General features: G+C 56.9%; 1 protein-coding gene across 3 annotated transcripts in view; it reads right to left on the bottom strand.

Annotated features, from left to right (window-relative positions):
* Positions 1-15,811, bottom strand: part of SLC13A5 (solute carrier family 13 member 5) — a 54,830-nt gene that overhangs the window by 6,726 nt on the left and 32,293 nt on the right. For 2 of the 3 annotated variants that reach the window (XM_002718849.6, XM_089318245.1), the window contains 7 exons: positions 15,349-15,536; positions 13,835-14,003; positions 12,572-12,694; positions 8,410-8,625; positions 6,117-6,217; positions 4,855-4,973; positions 2,520-2,681 (listed from right to left, as the gene is read on the bottom strand). In XM_002718849.6, the coding sequence (XP_002718895.3) occupies positions 2,520-2,681; positions 4,855-4,973; positions 6,117-6,217; positions 8,410-8,625; positions 12,572-12,694; positions 13,835-14,003; positions 15,349-15,536 (1,078 nt within the window). The remainder of the gene's footprint in view (positions 1-2,519; positions 2,682-4,854; positions 4,974-6,116; positions 6,218-8,409; positions 8,626-12,571; positions 12,695-13,834; positions 14,004-15,348; positions 15,537-15,811) is intronic. The other variant, XM_051825339.3, reaches the window with a different exon arrangement.

Genomic DNA, 15,811 nt, shown 5'->3' with positions numbered 1-15,811 from the left:
TCATACATTTTTGGCCAGTGGCAGCTGTCCCTTGGTACCCTACAGGGAACTGGCCCAGGGACTCAGGCTGATAGCAAACTGTGCGGCTGCTCAAGTCTCCTCCATGAAACAGTGCAGCATCTGCACATAGCCCAGCAACCCCTGTGTGCGCCCTCAACCACCTCCACAATACAGGAGACATTGTCAATGCTAAATAAATAGTTGTGATGCTATATAAATAGTTGTCAATGCTAAGTAAACAGTTGTGATGCTCCATTACTTAGGGAATACCAACCAAAAGAAAAGTTCTGTAAGTGTTCAGTACACATCCATATGTTTTTTTTTTTCCAAATATTTTTGATCCTCCCTTGGTTGAATCCGTGGACGAGAGCCCACAGATGTGGAGAGCCAGCAGTGTACGTATTGTTACATTTTTACTTTTCAAGATCTCTCTGTGTCACTCTGATCTTTGAATATATGAATTTTTAAAAAATATATTAGTTTGTTCTCATTTTATTTCATACTCTAAAATTGTGATTTTTTTTTTTTTTTGGACAGAGTGGACAGTGAGAGAGAGAGAGACAGAGAGAAAGGTCTTCCTTTGCCGTTGGTTCACCCTCCAATGGCCATCGTGGCCAGCACGCTGCGGCCGGCGCACCGCGCTGATCCGATGGCAGGAGCCAGGTACTTACCCTGGTCTCCCATGGGGTGCAGGGCCCAAGCACTTGGGCCATCCTCCACTGCACTCCTGGCCACAGCAGGGGCAACCGGGACAGAATCCGGCGCCCCAACCGGAACTAGAATCTGGTGTGCTGGCGCCGCAAGGCGGAGGATTAGCCTAGTGAGCCGCGGCGCCGGCCTTAAAATTGTGATTTTTTATGAGCTGCTATGTAACTCATCCCCTGTTACTGTGGATATGTGTGCAAGAGTAATTCTGTGCCATACGTCATAAGGGGACAGAAATGGAATTAAAATATAAGATTATGTTGGTACAAGAATTCCAAAACCCATGCATGTTTTTTCATAAAACACATTTTTTATGAACGTTTTGAAGGTCCCCTGAACACATGGATTTCGGGTGTGAATCCACGTTCCAGGACCTTCTGGAAGCACAGTGAGATGCTCTTGCAGGCTCCCCTGACTGGGACACCACTGAGTCCCAGGTCCCAGGGTGGGAGCAGGTCTAGGGCTATGGCTCCTTGGTAAACAGAGTCCTGGCAAGGCTTCACCGAGGACCCCCTCTGGGCGCCAGGCTCTTCCCTGGCTCCCCTCCCTTCTCAGTTCCCCTGGCTTTGGGTACCACACGCTGTGTGCAGTCCACAGGGCTGGCGACCCAGCTGGATGACCACTGCCTTTCCTTTTCGCACAGGTGCCTTGGGGGCTGGTTTTTCAAGACCCTGGCCACCCCCTCGGGCTCAGGCCTGCATTTGTCTCACGGGGGCCCTGGGTGCCCAGGACTGGGACTGGCGATCACCAAGCCAAGGCCTCTGCTAGGGGAGAGGACGCGTTACCACGGCTGCGGAGCACCAAGGCACCCCTCCCCCTCCTCTCTGTCCTCCTTGGCACCTGTCTGGGCCATCCTGCTATTTTTAACACTTTCATCTTTGCTTGGAATGGAAGGGAAAACCACTTAGGTTTGCTTTTTATACACGTGGACGCCCAGGGAGCCGAATGGAAATTCACCAACTTCAACCCCATGTTCAAGGCTCTTTGTAAGCCTCTCCCAGCTCCAGAATAACAACGGCCTCACCCACGCTGGCCCCGCAGCCCACGGGGGCTTTGCACAGCCCTCCTGTCACCCACTCCTGGGAGGAAAGCATTGAGGTGACACAGTCGGGAGCTCAGCCTCCCGACCCCCAGCTTCTCCCAGCACCCCGAGGTGACGGCGGCGGCTGTGCGGTGGACAACGCTCCTGTAGGCTCTGCTGGCTTCCCCTTCCCCACCCAGACATGTGCTCATCCACAGAGCCAGACACACGGGCCCGGGACTCCGCAGACCCCCTGCCTCCACCGCAGTGACCTCTCTGGCCTCAGCAAGCTTGCATCTCCTTGACCCAGGCTGCTCTACCTTCTTAGAGCGGCCTCTTGTCTCCCACCCATCCCCAAGCCTGGCTTTTCCCAAGGCCTCTCCCGGGTGGGCCCTGGCCAGTGGTGTCTCCCTGCTCTGCTGCCCCCCCACTCACCCGTATAGCACAGTCGCTGACCACGGCCCAGACCCTCCTCCTGGTGTGAGTCCCCAGCTTCAAAAATAATCCGATTTATGAAACAAATGTGGAGCCCACAGTCCAAGTCTGATGCTTTGGTCAGCACAGTGGGGGGGATACAAAGAGGAGCCAGCAAAGCAGTGCGGGCCACAGGACCAGGCTCCCCCAGGACACGCGGGTCCACGTGGGAGCCGAGGCCAGACCCAGCGCCCTGAGGCTCAGTTAGGCTCTGGCCCCTGATCCCACCACCTCTCTGAACACTCAGGACGGAGTCACAGACTGACACCTTCCTGTGAAACGGTCCCCAAGCCGCCACCCCAGCAGCAGGGTCGCTTACCATGGAGGCAAAGATGGGCAGAAACAAGGTGGTGGTCGCCACGTTGCTCGTGCACTCCGTGAACACAGCGATGAGCAAGGACAGGATCAAGGTGATGGCCGCGGGGGGCACAGTGTGCAGGGGCTCCATCTGCTTCCCCATCCACTCGGACAGCCCCGAGACCTGGGACGCACAGGAAGGGCAGTCACCCGGGGCCCCTTCCTCCCTCTTCACAGGTGTTCTCATCCAGTCCCCATCACCACTCTGCTGCCTCCTAAGTCCGTATTTCCAGCCCAGCTGGCTCACTCCCTGGATTTAACCACAGGTTGCCTTCTAGAAACTTCTGCCCAGATGTCCCGTGAGCAAGCCAGACTCCACATACCCCAACCTGAATTCCTCCTCTTTAGCCTCCAAAGTGCCTCTCCCTCATGGCTCCCCGGTCTAGGGAGTAGACTCACCAACACCTGCTGTCCAACCCAGACAGCTGGGAGTCCTCCTGGAGTCTGTCTCCTTCATCCCTTGTACCCAGTCACCAAGTCACCCCCAAAAATCTCACAGCCATCTCCACCCAGTGCTCCACAGTGCTGGGGCCTCAGATCTGGGACTCTGGGCCAAGAAGATCTGGCCCGGGGAAGGGAAAGAGAGGCCAAGGGCAGACCTTTAGAGAACTCTCACACTTCAGGGAGAACAGAGGAAAAGCCAACAGGAGCTGAGCAGGAACAGTCAAGGTCAGGGGCAAAGCTGGAGGAAACGGTGCCTTGGGGGTCGGACGTGGAAGGAACATCAAGGAGAGACGGGCCACGCGGTCCAAAGGTCTGCAGCTGCGTTAGAGGCAGGTGACCGGTGTCTACTTGTTCTCCTCCAAGCCCTGCCTGGCGAGGCCTCCCCTCCAGATACCAGAGTGATTTGTCTCCAGTGCAGGTCTGACCACATCAATGCTGACCTCGGCCCTTCAGTGGCACTCCTCTGCCTTCAGAACTGAGGTCACATCCCCAAGGCCTTCAGAGAAATGGCTTCTGCTAGAGTCACCAGCCTGCTCTTCTAGTGCTCATGGGTCACTTCTTCCCAAAATGCCCCCTTCCTGGGCTGTGAAGTCCTCAAGAACAGGGACTACACCTCAATCTTCTCTGTAATCTCTGTGCCTCGCCAACACTAGAGACATAATGGGAATGTTTGATGAATGAATAAACGATAGATGGAGAGATGAGTAAGTGGAAGGAGGGATGGAAGGGTTGAAAGATGATGACTGTATGGATGGGTTTGTTAATCCAAAAGGTATTCACACACCCACCACACACCAGGCTCTGTCTTAGATATTGAGGAAACAGCAACAAGGAGATGGAAAAATTATTACATTCTAACCCTGGATAGACAACAGTTTTTCAGATGGATGGGTGGATGGGTAGATAGACAGATGGAAAATGGACAGATGGATGGATGGTTGGCTGGATTGGTGGATGGATGGATGGATGGTTAGATGATAGATGGATGGCTGTATTGGTAGATGGGTGGGTGGATGATGGGCAGATGATAGATGGATGGTTGGCTGGATTGGTAGATGGAGGGATGGATGAGGGATGGATGGATGGATGGATGGATGATTAGATGGATAGATGGTTGATGGATGGATGGCTGTATTGGTAGATGGGTGGGTGGATGATGGGCAGATGATAGATGCATGATGGATGAATAATGGATAGATGGATGGAAGGATGATGGATAGATGGATGGATGGTTGACTGGATTGGAGGATGGATGGATGGATGGATGGATGGATGAGAGATGGATGGATGGTTGGCTGGATCGGTGGATGGAAAGGTAGATGATGGATGGACAGATGGATGATAGATGAAGGCCAGCAGCACTAAGCTAGGTCATCCCTCCCTCTGGCTTTCCCGAGGGGAAAGAAGGAAAGTAGAGAAGGTTATATTTGGGGATATTTTCACCCAAAATCTCTTCCTCTAATCTTGGGCCATTACACAGTTAGCTGGGGGCAGGGGGGAGGGAAGGCATTTTGAAACCATGTCAAAGAAGAGTTCTACAAGCGGAAGAAACCAAAGAAAACAGTGAAAATATTCACGAGGACTTGAGAACAGAGACAGCTGTGGATAAACCACAGCAGAGATCCTGTGACCAAGCCCAGAGGGAGCCTGACGGCAGAGCAGGGCCACGCAGCACTCACATCTGTAATCCCTCAGAGTCCTCTCCCCCTCCCAGGGCACGAGTCGGCCTGTAGGCTTCCTAGAGGACAAACAGAGTCCCGGAGCTCAAAGACTGCGACGTGGGGGAGACAGACGCAGACACACAGGGCCGGGGTGCAGGGAGGGCCGTGGGCAGCCAGGGCTCAGCAGGTTACCTCGCATCCTTTGGCCACGGCAAAGCCGCTCCCCAGCAGCAGCACGATCCCCCAGGGCACTTTCTCCTGGGCCACCTTCCAGTTCAGCAACGCAGGTGGGTAAAATGGAGTTTTCCTTTCTGAGAAGAAAAAATAAACACACTCCCACTCACACGTGCACAACCGAAAGCAGTGGTAGAGAATGAGTGAGGTGGCATCAAGGGACCATAAAAACCACGGGGACCATGGTGAAGCAGCTACTGCTTGTAAACCAGCCACAGTGTGCAGCGACTGTTAACCCACCACACACACTGCTGACCGCACAAGGAACCCAGGCAATCTTTTGGAAAAGCCATTTGGCCACACAAAGAATCATTAAGTATTTGTATTCTTTTACCCAGCACTATGATTCCTAGAAATCTATCCTGAAGTCAAAGTATCTCAAAAGAAAGCTCTGCATGAGAAAGCGTGAACTGGGGCCAGCACCGTGGTGCAGTAGGCTAAGCTTCCGCCTGCAGCGCCAGCATCCCGTGTAGGCCCTGGTTCGAGTCCTGGCTGCTCCACTTCTGAACAAGCTCCCTGCTAATGGCCTGGGAAAAGCAGGGGGAAATGGCCCAAGTGCTTGGGCCCCTGCACCCACGTGGGAGACCCAGAATAAGCTCCTGGCTCCTGGCTTCTGATTGGCACAGCTCTGCCTGTTGTGGCCATTCAGGGAGTGAACCAGTGGATGGAAGACCTCTCTCTGTCTTTCCCTCTCTCTATCTGTAACTCTGCCTCTCAAATAAAATAAATCTTTATAAAAAATGTGAGCTTCTAGTAATGAAAATTCAACAGTCCCTTCTTGTAATATAATGCCATTTTTAGAGGAAAGAAATCTGAAGACTGGGAATACTGGGAAGTGTTTACAGTGTAATTCCAAGCAAACACCAAAACCTAAGAAACAGGATTCTACCTGTGCGTGTGTTTTGATCACAGCCGTATACACATCAACAGAGAGAGGGAGGAAGAGGGAGAACACAGAAGCACTGGCGGCATCATGGGGAATCTGAAACGCTTCCTGCTGCTGTTATAACAGGAACAAGATTTCGAGAGTTGAAGAAGGAAAGAGAGGAGATTTGCACTAAGCAGTACGGCTGTCGCCTGGAAAATCACTGCTCCCCAGGGTTTTGCAAGGCAGCCAGTCCTCTCCAAGGCCGTGGGATTTCCTTCCTGGGCCCAAGGAGACCTCTGCTCTGCCAGGGCCCCAATCCCAGGGACCAGGCGGCCAGAACGGGAGCCCTTACCTTCCTCAGTCTGGCTGCAGAAGTTGAACTTGGGCTTCTGTGAAGGCACAACGAACAGCAGGAGGGCCACAAAGATGGCCACAGTGGCGTCAGAGGCGTACCTGGGAGGGGAAGAGCAGGCAGTTTACCCCGGCTCGGCTGCTGTGGTCACCTGCCCTTGGGCAGTTCTCTCTAAATGCCTCTAGTGCAGACCCGGGAAAACTGGAGCCCCCCGAGCCTAGAGCAGGACAGTGTGGGAGGCAGAGCTCTGGCTGGAAACCAAGACGCCCACGTGCTTGGCCACCGCCTTGGGTGACTCCGGGCAGTCCGCCTCCGTCTCTGAACCTGCACAGTTCCATGGTGACCACCTTTCAACCAGGTTTTCTGGGATTCTGGGCTCACTGGGATGACCCCAAGGACTCTGGTGTGCCCCAAGCAGACCTTTGAAAAAACAGCCAGAGACAGCAGCTCTCTCTCCACCCACTGCTCCTGCCTTTTTGGTTTTTTTAAATGACTGATTTAAAAAGCAGAGTGACAGAGAGAGAGAGAGGGAGAGGGAGAGAGAGACATCCTCCACCCACTGGTTCACTCTCCAAATGGCTGCAACAGCTGAGGCTGGGCTAGGCTAAAGCCAGGAGCCTAGCCTTCCATCTGGGTCTCCCACATGAGTGGCAGGGGTCTAAGCCCTTGGGCCACCTGCTGCCTTCCCAGGCACATAGGCAGGGAACTGGACTGGAAGTGGGTAAACCAGGACTGGAACTGGCACTCATACGGGATGCTAGTGTCACAGGGGACCTGCTGTGCCACAACACACAAACCTGCTCCTGCCTTTTCCAGGACATACAACCTCAAAGCCTGGAGAGAAATAACATAGATGCTCTTTTTGCTGAATCTATCTAAGAAGCTTCTGGACCCTGAGATGTGTGTCTTGTGAGGGACTTGCCCAGATCTGAAGAAAGATAAAGAGGCCGGCAGTGTGGAGCAAAAAGTTTAGCCACTGCCTGCAGTGCCAGCATCCCATATGGGCACCGCTTTGATGAATGGCTGCTCCACTTCTGATCCAGCTCTCTGCTAATGTGCCTGGGAAAGTAGAAGATGGTCCACGTAGGCCGGCGCCGCGGCTCACTAGGCTAATCTTCCGCCTAGCGGTGCCGGCACACCGGGTTCTAGTCCCGGTCGGGGCGCCGGATTCTGTCCCGGTTGCCCCTCTTCCAGGCCAGCCCTCTGCTGTGGCCAGGGAGTGCAGTGGAGGATGGCCCAGGTGCTTGGGCCCTGCACCCCATGGGAGACCAGGAAAAGCACCTGGCTCCTGGCTCCTGCCATTGGATCAGCGCGGTGCGCCGGCCACAGCGCGCCGGCCGCGGCGGCCACTGGAGGGTGAACCAACGGCAAAGGAAGACCTTTCTCTCTGTCTCTCTCTCTCACTGTCCACTCTGCCTGTCAAAAAAAATAAAATTAAATTAAAAAAAAAAAGAAGATGGCCCACGTGCTTGAGTCCCTGCCATGCACATGGCAGACCTGGATTGAGTTCCAGTGTCCTGGCTTGGGCCTGGCCCAGTCCTGGCTGTTGTGGCCATTGGGGAGTGAACCAGTGGATGGAAGATCTCTCCCTCTCTCTGTAACTGTGTTTCACATAAATATTTTGGGGGCCGGTGCTGTAGGATAGTGCACTAAGCCCCTGCCTGCAGTGCTGGCATTCCATATGGGCACCGGTTCTAGTCCTGGCTGCTCCACTTCCAATCCAGCTCTCTGCTATGGCCTGGGAAAGCAGTAGAAGATGGCCCAAGTCTTTGGGCCCCTGTACCCACATGGGAGACCCAGAAGCTGCTCCTGGCTACCCTGGCTTCAGATTGGCCTAGCTCTGGCTGTTGTAGCCATTTGGGGACTGAACCAGCAGATGGAAGACCTCTCTCTCTCTCTCTCTTTGCATCTGCCTCTCTGTAACTCTGCCTTTCAAATAAATAAATAAAATCTTTTAAAAAATCATAAAATAAGTATTTTTAACAAGAAATATAAGAAAGGGAAGACGACAGAGTTTTGGACACCAGACTCCGGGATCCTTCCTCCTAGCCTAACACGGTTTGCTCATGGTTTTGGCCACCTGCCTGCCCCAGCGTTTTCCCCTTGGCCTACAGGGAAGGAGAGGCTGCTGGGAGGACACATCTGGGGTGCTGTCAGGAAGAAAGTGGACCTCGAGGCCAGCAGAGCACCTCTGACACCCAGCTCCAGGACAGAGGGGTGCCGAGCCCCGCCCACCCCTCTTGGGCAGCCTCCTAAGCCGGGGGTTGGGGGCTGTGCAGAAGGAACCCCTTACTTGGTCTCCCCTTCCACCCAGGCGAGTGACAGCCAGCCGGGCATGAAGCCGGGGTCGCGGGAGAACCACAGGACCACGAGCAGGACGAAGCAGAGGAGCACGTTGACCTCGGCGAAGGAGAAGGGGCCCAGCTTCCTGTACTCCGCCTGCAGCACCTCATAGGCCGCCTTCTCGTTGCTCCGCCTCTCCAGCCCGCAGCCCCAGGAGTCTCTGAAACTAGAAAATGCAGAGGTGAGAGAAGGGCAGGCCAGGCTGGTTGGCTGTGGCGCTGGTGGGACGAGCTTCAGTGGCGTCTGCACACAGCACAGGGCACTGCCTCCCGCCTGCGGCAGGACCTGGAGCAAGTCCCTTCCTCCCCTCTGTCACCTGCCTCCCCGCCTCCCTGGGCCAGTGTGGAGAAGCCTGCTGAGGGGTGCAGCTCTGTGAGCCCAGTGCACGCCCTGGGACCCGGAGTGGGGGGGTGCTCCCAGGAGAGGCCCCAGATGTGCCGGTGATGTGAGTGGCTGGTGTCCGTCAGGTCCTCGGGCCAGTGGTGGCAGGAAAGAGAGCCCAGCCAGGAGGCTGGGAGGCTGACCAGGACAGGGGAGGGGCAAGAGGACAGGATGCAGAAGCAAGCAGGCGGGATCAAGGCCATCGCCGGCAGGTGCCCCGTCACCTGCAGACTGGTAGCTCCAGGGTCACCTGGGGGAAGGCCAGGAGAGCTCCTAGAGCCTGCCTGAGGCGAGACCAGGGTTTCCCATGCACTCTATGAGCCTTCCCCTTCCCCCTGTGGCTGGAGCTGCCTTAGCTGGTGCTGGGCAGAAGACTGGGCTAGGCAGGGGCTGGGCGGATCCTGTGTTCCTGAGATTTAGGATTAGGGATCCAGGAGATCCTGGGGTTAGCAGCAAGCACAGCTGGGGCAGCAGGGCCCACCAGGGTGTCCTACAAACCGTCCCCCAGAACAGCATGGGCATGGGGGCAGGAAGGAGGGGGCCCCTTAGAGGAGGGGAGGAGGGTAACTCAGCTGTGGGAAGGGGGTAACAAGGACCACTGCTGGGTTTGCAGACCCTGAGATGCTCTCGGAGGATTCCATTCACATGTTCCTGCCGCCATCAGTCTGCAGGGGTCTCTAATACAAGACGACGGGAAGCAGGGGTTGATGGGATAGCTGCTGAATCCTAAAGCCCATGCTGCCGTGTTCTGCCTTGCCTGTGGCTTGGCCTGGCCCAGGGCATGGGAAGGTATCCAGACACAGCCTCTTGGGATGCTCAGGGGCCAGGAAAGGAGGGGGCACCGAGAGGGTCTCAGGTCTTCACAGTTGGGTGGGTCTCCCTGCTGGGCCAAGGGTAAGGCCATGTGCCCCGAGGGGCCCCCCTCCTGTGATATCCCCCAGATGATGGGGTGTGTGGATGACTCTGGGGACACAAAGAATGTCTCTCTGCCCTCACTGGATCTTCCAAGCACTGATTACTGTCACCTGTTGCCTTGGAGCCTGGGCCAGGGACTTCAGGTTTCCAGGAGTTGCCCAGCAAGGAGGTGACAGGCAACAACAAGCCCAAGCTCCTGTCTGGTGCTGGCCACACGTCCCCAGCACCACAGTGGCTGCAGACTCCAGGGGCGCATCGAATGTGCAGTCGTTCAGTGCCGCTCCCCTGTCTAGTGTACGGCCAGCCCTCCTGCCTTCTCACACTAAGCCAGCTCACGCTCATCTCTGCAGTCACTTCCTCTGACAACCGCTGGGCTGCCATGTGGTGCGGGTGAATGGGTCCAGGTGGCCTGTGTGTTTCCCAGTGTCTTTCAGCAACAGAGTGGCCTTCAGAGGGACCCACCCTGGTGAACTTGGACTGAACACGACGCACAGCCAAGGAGCGGGAAGGGATCCTCAAGTCCTCTTGTGATGGCGGGGGTTGGAAGAACAGGGGTGAGGCTGGCTGGGACTGCCAAGTACAAGCCAGGATTGGTGTCTTCTGTGGTTCTTGGGGGTCCTGGGGGCCCTGGGGCCTCCGTGGCTGGTGGCATACTCAGCAGGACTCTGACATTATTCTCCACGATCATCCAGACGAGGAACTCCAATGACAGCATGAGGAGGTAGACGCGGAGGCTAAAAGAGGTGTTCCTGGCCTCAGATGAGATGGTCCAGCAGGTGATGGAGGCAGGGGGCGACTCCCAGGCCCTGGTGTGTGGCAGGATGTGGCCTGGGCCACAGCCCTGTTCCCAGCACTCAAACTGAGCATACAAAGCTGTCCTCTGCCTTCCAGACCCAGCACTGAAACGCACTGCACGTCCAGCTAGAACGGCGTGTCTGGGATGGGAGGGAAGCCCTACACTCCCTCCCTCCACACGCAGGCTACAGAGGCGCCAGTGCAGCACAGGCTCCCCGCCAGGCGCACACCGCTGATGGAGGCCATTCCAGCCTGGGCAAAGGGCAGCGTCACCTGCTTGCTGTGAGTTCCTAGGGGCCTGGTGTCCACCATGCTGCAGACAGGAGGCTGACGAAGCCCTCGTGGTCCTGGGGCCAGGCCGGCGCCTTCTTCTTGCTCGGTGGGCCTTAGGGATTTCGGGAAGCCCCAGGCCACAGTTAGTGCTCCTGACACCTGGGCACACCCAGGCTTTGAGGCAGTCCAGAGCGGCAACCTGTGGCCTTCCCAAGACGGGATGCAGTGCCAAGATACCTGGACTCCAATGGCAGCCGCACTACTTCCCCGCTAAACAACCTTGTGTGGGCCAATTAACCCATGCAGGTCTCAGCTGCATGTTTTTTTTTGTTTTGTTTTGTTTTTTTGTTTTTTTCCTGTGGACTGGGGCTGAAACAAAGTACCTACACCTCAGGGGTCATTGTGTGGATTAATTCAGTTCATTCATGCAGGCTGCTTAGACTAGTGTAACCATCCCCCAGCCAATGCTGGCCATGGTGACTTCTATTGCTCCGTGAGGAGACACGGATGCCCACCTGTAGCAGGTGCAGGGGGCTATCTCCCGATAGGCCTGCTGGACGGCCGGCAGCCAACAGGCAGGACACTGGTGCTGGCACAAGTTTGAGGAGCGGGGCCAAGGGGGCCGCTGTCAGAGGTGCGCTGTGCACACAAGCAACATGAACCCCTCCCTTCCCCATGGGGCCTGGACTCGGGGTGGGCGGGGGTGAGTGATGCCTACGGCCATCACGGCCATGATCTTGGCTGTCGTGAGCATGAACAGCAATGTTTCAGCAGCAGTTTTCAATAGAACGCCTCCTCCAGGATAAAACCTAGGCGAATGTCCCATGAAGCCACTGCTGGTCTCTCTTGCTGATCCTCGCGTAGTTTTTAAACCATGTGTGTTTTCCATGAACTTCTCGAAGATCCTGTGGTATGCATGGATTTCAAAGATGTTTGACACCAAAATAAAGTGCCCTTTCAATTCCAGTTTCTGCCAACTTCTTGAAGTGCCTTGTCCTCCTATTTTTACCGCAGATGGAGACACAGAGCACCTGGGCTCAGCTCGCGGCTAAGTCCTTTCTATCTCGGGTGCACAACAACCCTTGCGACAGACGTATTTGTGTCCTTTTCAAGTCAGTCACACGTCATGGCTTCTGTGCAAAGTCCGGCTGCTGTCACAAGTGGCTCTGGGGAACCTGCCAGTGTGCTGGGAATCGGAAGGTGAACTTCCCGGGCCCCGGTGCTGGGAACACTGCAGGGATTTGGATTGATCTGGACACTATCAGGAGGTTAGCTGGGACCTGGCCTCATGGACCCTACGGTGTTGACTTGGCAGAGGAACAGCTCCTCTTTAACCCACTTGGACAGTGCCCCTGTCCTCTCTAGGTGGGAGCAGGGGTCAGAGAGGCCCCGGAACAGCTCATGGTCGGGGGCGGGGGCAGCGCTGGAGCATGAATGCAGGACCCAAGGGAGGGAACTGTGGCATGGCCAGGGGCAGCTTGGAGGGGTCAGCGAGGAATTCCTCCAGGATGCAATGGAAGTGGGGAGGGCCCGGCAGGCGCAGTGCGGGAACTGGGCTGGAACTGGCCTGGAAGACACTGTTCCTGCCACTGCCACCTGTTGAAGCTGGGAAGGCAGGAAATGGCATTCCAGGAAGCAGGAACCGTGCGTGCAAAGGCCCAGAAAGTAGACTGGCGTGGGGGGGGGGGGGCGATGGGAGTTGTGGGCTGACCACACCCCAAGCCGGCTGCTGACTCGCTGGCACTTACTTGAACTTCATGTAGATACACTGGAGCCAAAGCCAGGCGAACAGCAGCATGATCAGCATGTTGGGGAAAGCAAAGCCAAACCAAGACGCAAAATTCACGAGGTCCTTACTGTCAGGAAACAGTCTGAAAGGACAAACCGGCACCCCCTCAACGCCCACGCCGAGCCCCATGGGTGGAGGCTGGGCCGCAGGGGCCGCTGACTGGGTGCCCGCGTCCTCCCCAGGGGGCCAGCTGCCCACGCCCATCACCCCGCGCAGCAAGAGGCTGAGGAGAGACAGCCCACCCCATCCTTCTGCCCAGGTCTTTGCGGGGCCAGGGATGTCTCAGAACCCTCACTCTACCTCTAAGGCTTCCCAGGGTGAGAGCAGAAGAGCCTGGAAGAGTCACTTCCTCCCCAGGCTCCGCTCCTGCCTTCCAATCCCTGGGCTATACCCTTTGATTCCAGGCTGTCAAAGCCGACCTAGAGCTGGCCCGGACAGGCTGCCTCCCCCAGAGGAGCTCAGGGGAGAGCCGCAAGGATATCATTACAGAAAACACTCTCAGGGTGGAAACCTGGTTGTTGATCCTCAAGTCTGCTGGGCCAGGCTCTGGGCCCGTCGTGTCCACCCCCCAGCTTCTGCACCAGCCGCCGCCGGCACCCCTGACCGCAGCTCAGGTCTCTGCTGACAGTGCACCCCGTTGTTCCTGCCGCCGCCATCTGTTGTGTACAGCTCACTTCACGCATCCCTGAGCAGACCCGAGGACCCCACGGGCAGGGCCCAGGTTTCTCTCACTTTGGAGAGGCCACAGACACTGGCCAAGCTGAGAAATTCCCAGCTCTCTCTGTGGTCCGCCTGGGGCTCACAGAGGGACATGTGGCCACAGGGAGTGAGGCACCAGGCATTGAGTGAGCAGCCTCCAACGTCACTGACCACTGACAACCACGGACAGGGGCCACCGGAGGCACTGTTTGCTGCAGGTTCTAAACAAGGCACCTCAGACTACACGGCCACCCCCTGCCCACTGTGGCTTCAGTGCGGAGTTCAGCCCACAGCTCCACTCACAGCCAGATCCTTGTGCCCAGGGAAGAAAGGTGGGTGTGGTCCCAGGACAGAGCAGCCTTGGACATGCCTTGAGTGGGTGCAGGGGTTCTGGGACACAGAGGTTGGGAGGGGCACATCTTGCCCTCCCCTACCGCCATGCACACACACCAGGCTCCCAGGACCCAGCCGAAGAAGAGGAAGACGTGGGCAGGTGCCCCCAGCTCCAGGGCCAGGGACTCACTCGCGCATCTGTCCTGCCAGCACCACGTTGGGGCCCGTCCCAGTCAGTGTGGCGGTGCCCCCGATGCTGGCTGCATAGCACACACACAGGGTCATGGCCTTGCACATGTTCTTCCTCTCCTGGTCCTGCTTCTGCCCCGCAGCACGGCCTTCGTAGATCACTTGGTTCCCTGCAGCGGGGAGACGCTGACGTCAGCCGAGTTAGCCATGGGGGCCGCCCCCAGCCCCAGCCCCAGCCCCGCCACTGACCTGAGGATGGAGACTTCCCAGCCCTGTCCCATCTTTCCACGTGCACTCCTCAGCCTCCACCCAGAGGCACAGTGGGGGCCCCCACGCCTTCCCTAAGGCTGCTCCTTCCAAACCCAGCAACCGAAGACACCGCCCCTCCTCTCGCTCCTGCTCGGGCTCATCTCTCCATCAGGGGTGTCCGAATCCACCTCAAACACCCTCTCCTCCCAGCAAGGCGTCTCCCTTTCCCGAGCTGCTCAGACTGACAGCTCTCCCAGGTTTCCTCTAAGGCACATGATTTGTTGGAGGGGTCTAATCATGCTTCCCCAGGGCTCCCGAGAGTCCACAGCAAGCAGGACTGGGCCTGGTTCGCCTCTGAGGCCGCAGAAGCTCGCCCAGCGTCTGACCATCAAGCCGTGAGTCATGGGCGCTGACCGTCCCTGGGCTGCGGATGGGTAGGGAACGGGCAAAGAGCAAAGCAGGTGCTGTCTTGTGTTCCCTGAGCTCAGTATTTAGCAAGCGGGCAAACACCAATGCCAAGGCCAACGGGAGCAGAGAGAGGAGGGGATTTCTTGCCCAAGGAGGTCAGAGAAGGCTCGCTTGATGATGTATTGGAGTAGCAAGGGGCCAGGGCATTCGGCAGGTGCTCAAAAGATGCCCAAATGGGGCCCAGTGCTGTGGTGTAGCAGGTAAAGCTGCCACCTACAGTACCAGCATCCCATATGGGCACTGGTTCGAGTCCCGGCTGCTCTACTTCTGATCCAGCTCTCAGTTGTGGCCTGGGAAAGCAGTGGAAGATGGCCCAAGTGCTTGGGTCCCTGCACCCACGTGGGAGACCTGGAGGAAGCTCCTGGCTTCAGATTAGCACAGTTTCAGCCGTTTCGGCCAATTGAGAAGTAAACCAGTGGATGGAAGACCTCTCCCGCAACCCCCACTGCCCCCTCTCTCTCTCTGTCTCTGACTCTCTGTAACTCTGCCTTTCCAATGAATAAACAAATCTTTTTTTTTATGCCCAAATGAATCATCCAATGGACAGTTACTGATCTCTGTGATTGGCAGGAACTGAGGGTGGGACCTTGTGAGGTGTTCTAAAGGAAACACAGCATTCTAAGCACCTCTGAAGAATCTAATTCTATGCAAGAATCAAAAACTCAGGAAAACAGCAATTCCTGAATCCGTTGCTCCGTGTGGCTCTAACGGAGGCACTCGGGAAGCAGGGAAGGAGAAAGAGGTGGCCAAAGCACTCGGCAGCGCAGGGCACGGCGGCGCGTGCTGGTGCGGGCTCACCTGGCAGCTCACCGGGCTTGCCCTTATCCGCCAGCTCCAGGGTCCCCAGGCTGGCCTCCGTGGCTGTGCTCGTGGCCTCCATCTGCTGCAGCATGGCCTCCACGATGGGCACCATCATGGCCGTGGTGGCCGTGTTGCTGATCCACATGGACAGGAAGGCCGTGACGCCCATGAAGCCCAGCATCAGCCTGCAGGAGTGGGCAGGAGGGAAGCCAGGGAATCCCCCCACCGGCCCCGGCCTCCCCAAGGGTGTGCAGAGCGGCTGCAGCCAGTCCCAAGCTGTGCATTCCAGTCTGGGGCCGGGACAATTCGAGTGTCTCGCCTCCCGCCCTCCTGTTCTCCTTCCTTCTTCCCTCCCCTCCTACCCCTCTCCACAAACACCACTGATGTCCTCTCTGCTGGCTGCTGGGGCCACAGGAGGCCTTGGGCCCAGCTGAGGTGCCAAAGGTCTCCCCGTCTAGCC

Source organism: Oryctolagus cuniculus, chromosome 17 (genome assembly GCF_051225735.1).
Source record: "Oryctolagus cuniculus isolate XC-2025 breed Fujian yellow rabbit chromosome 17, ASM5122573v1, whole genome shotgun sequence".
NCBI lineage: Eukaryota > Metazoa > Chordata > Mammalia > Lagomorpha > Leporidae > Oryctolagus > Oryctolagus cuniculus.
The sequence above is the reverse complement of the archived record's forward strand: the minus strand, read 5'-3'. Positions and strand labels throughout refer to the sequence as shown.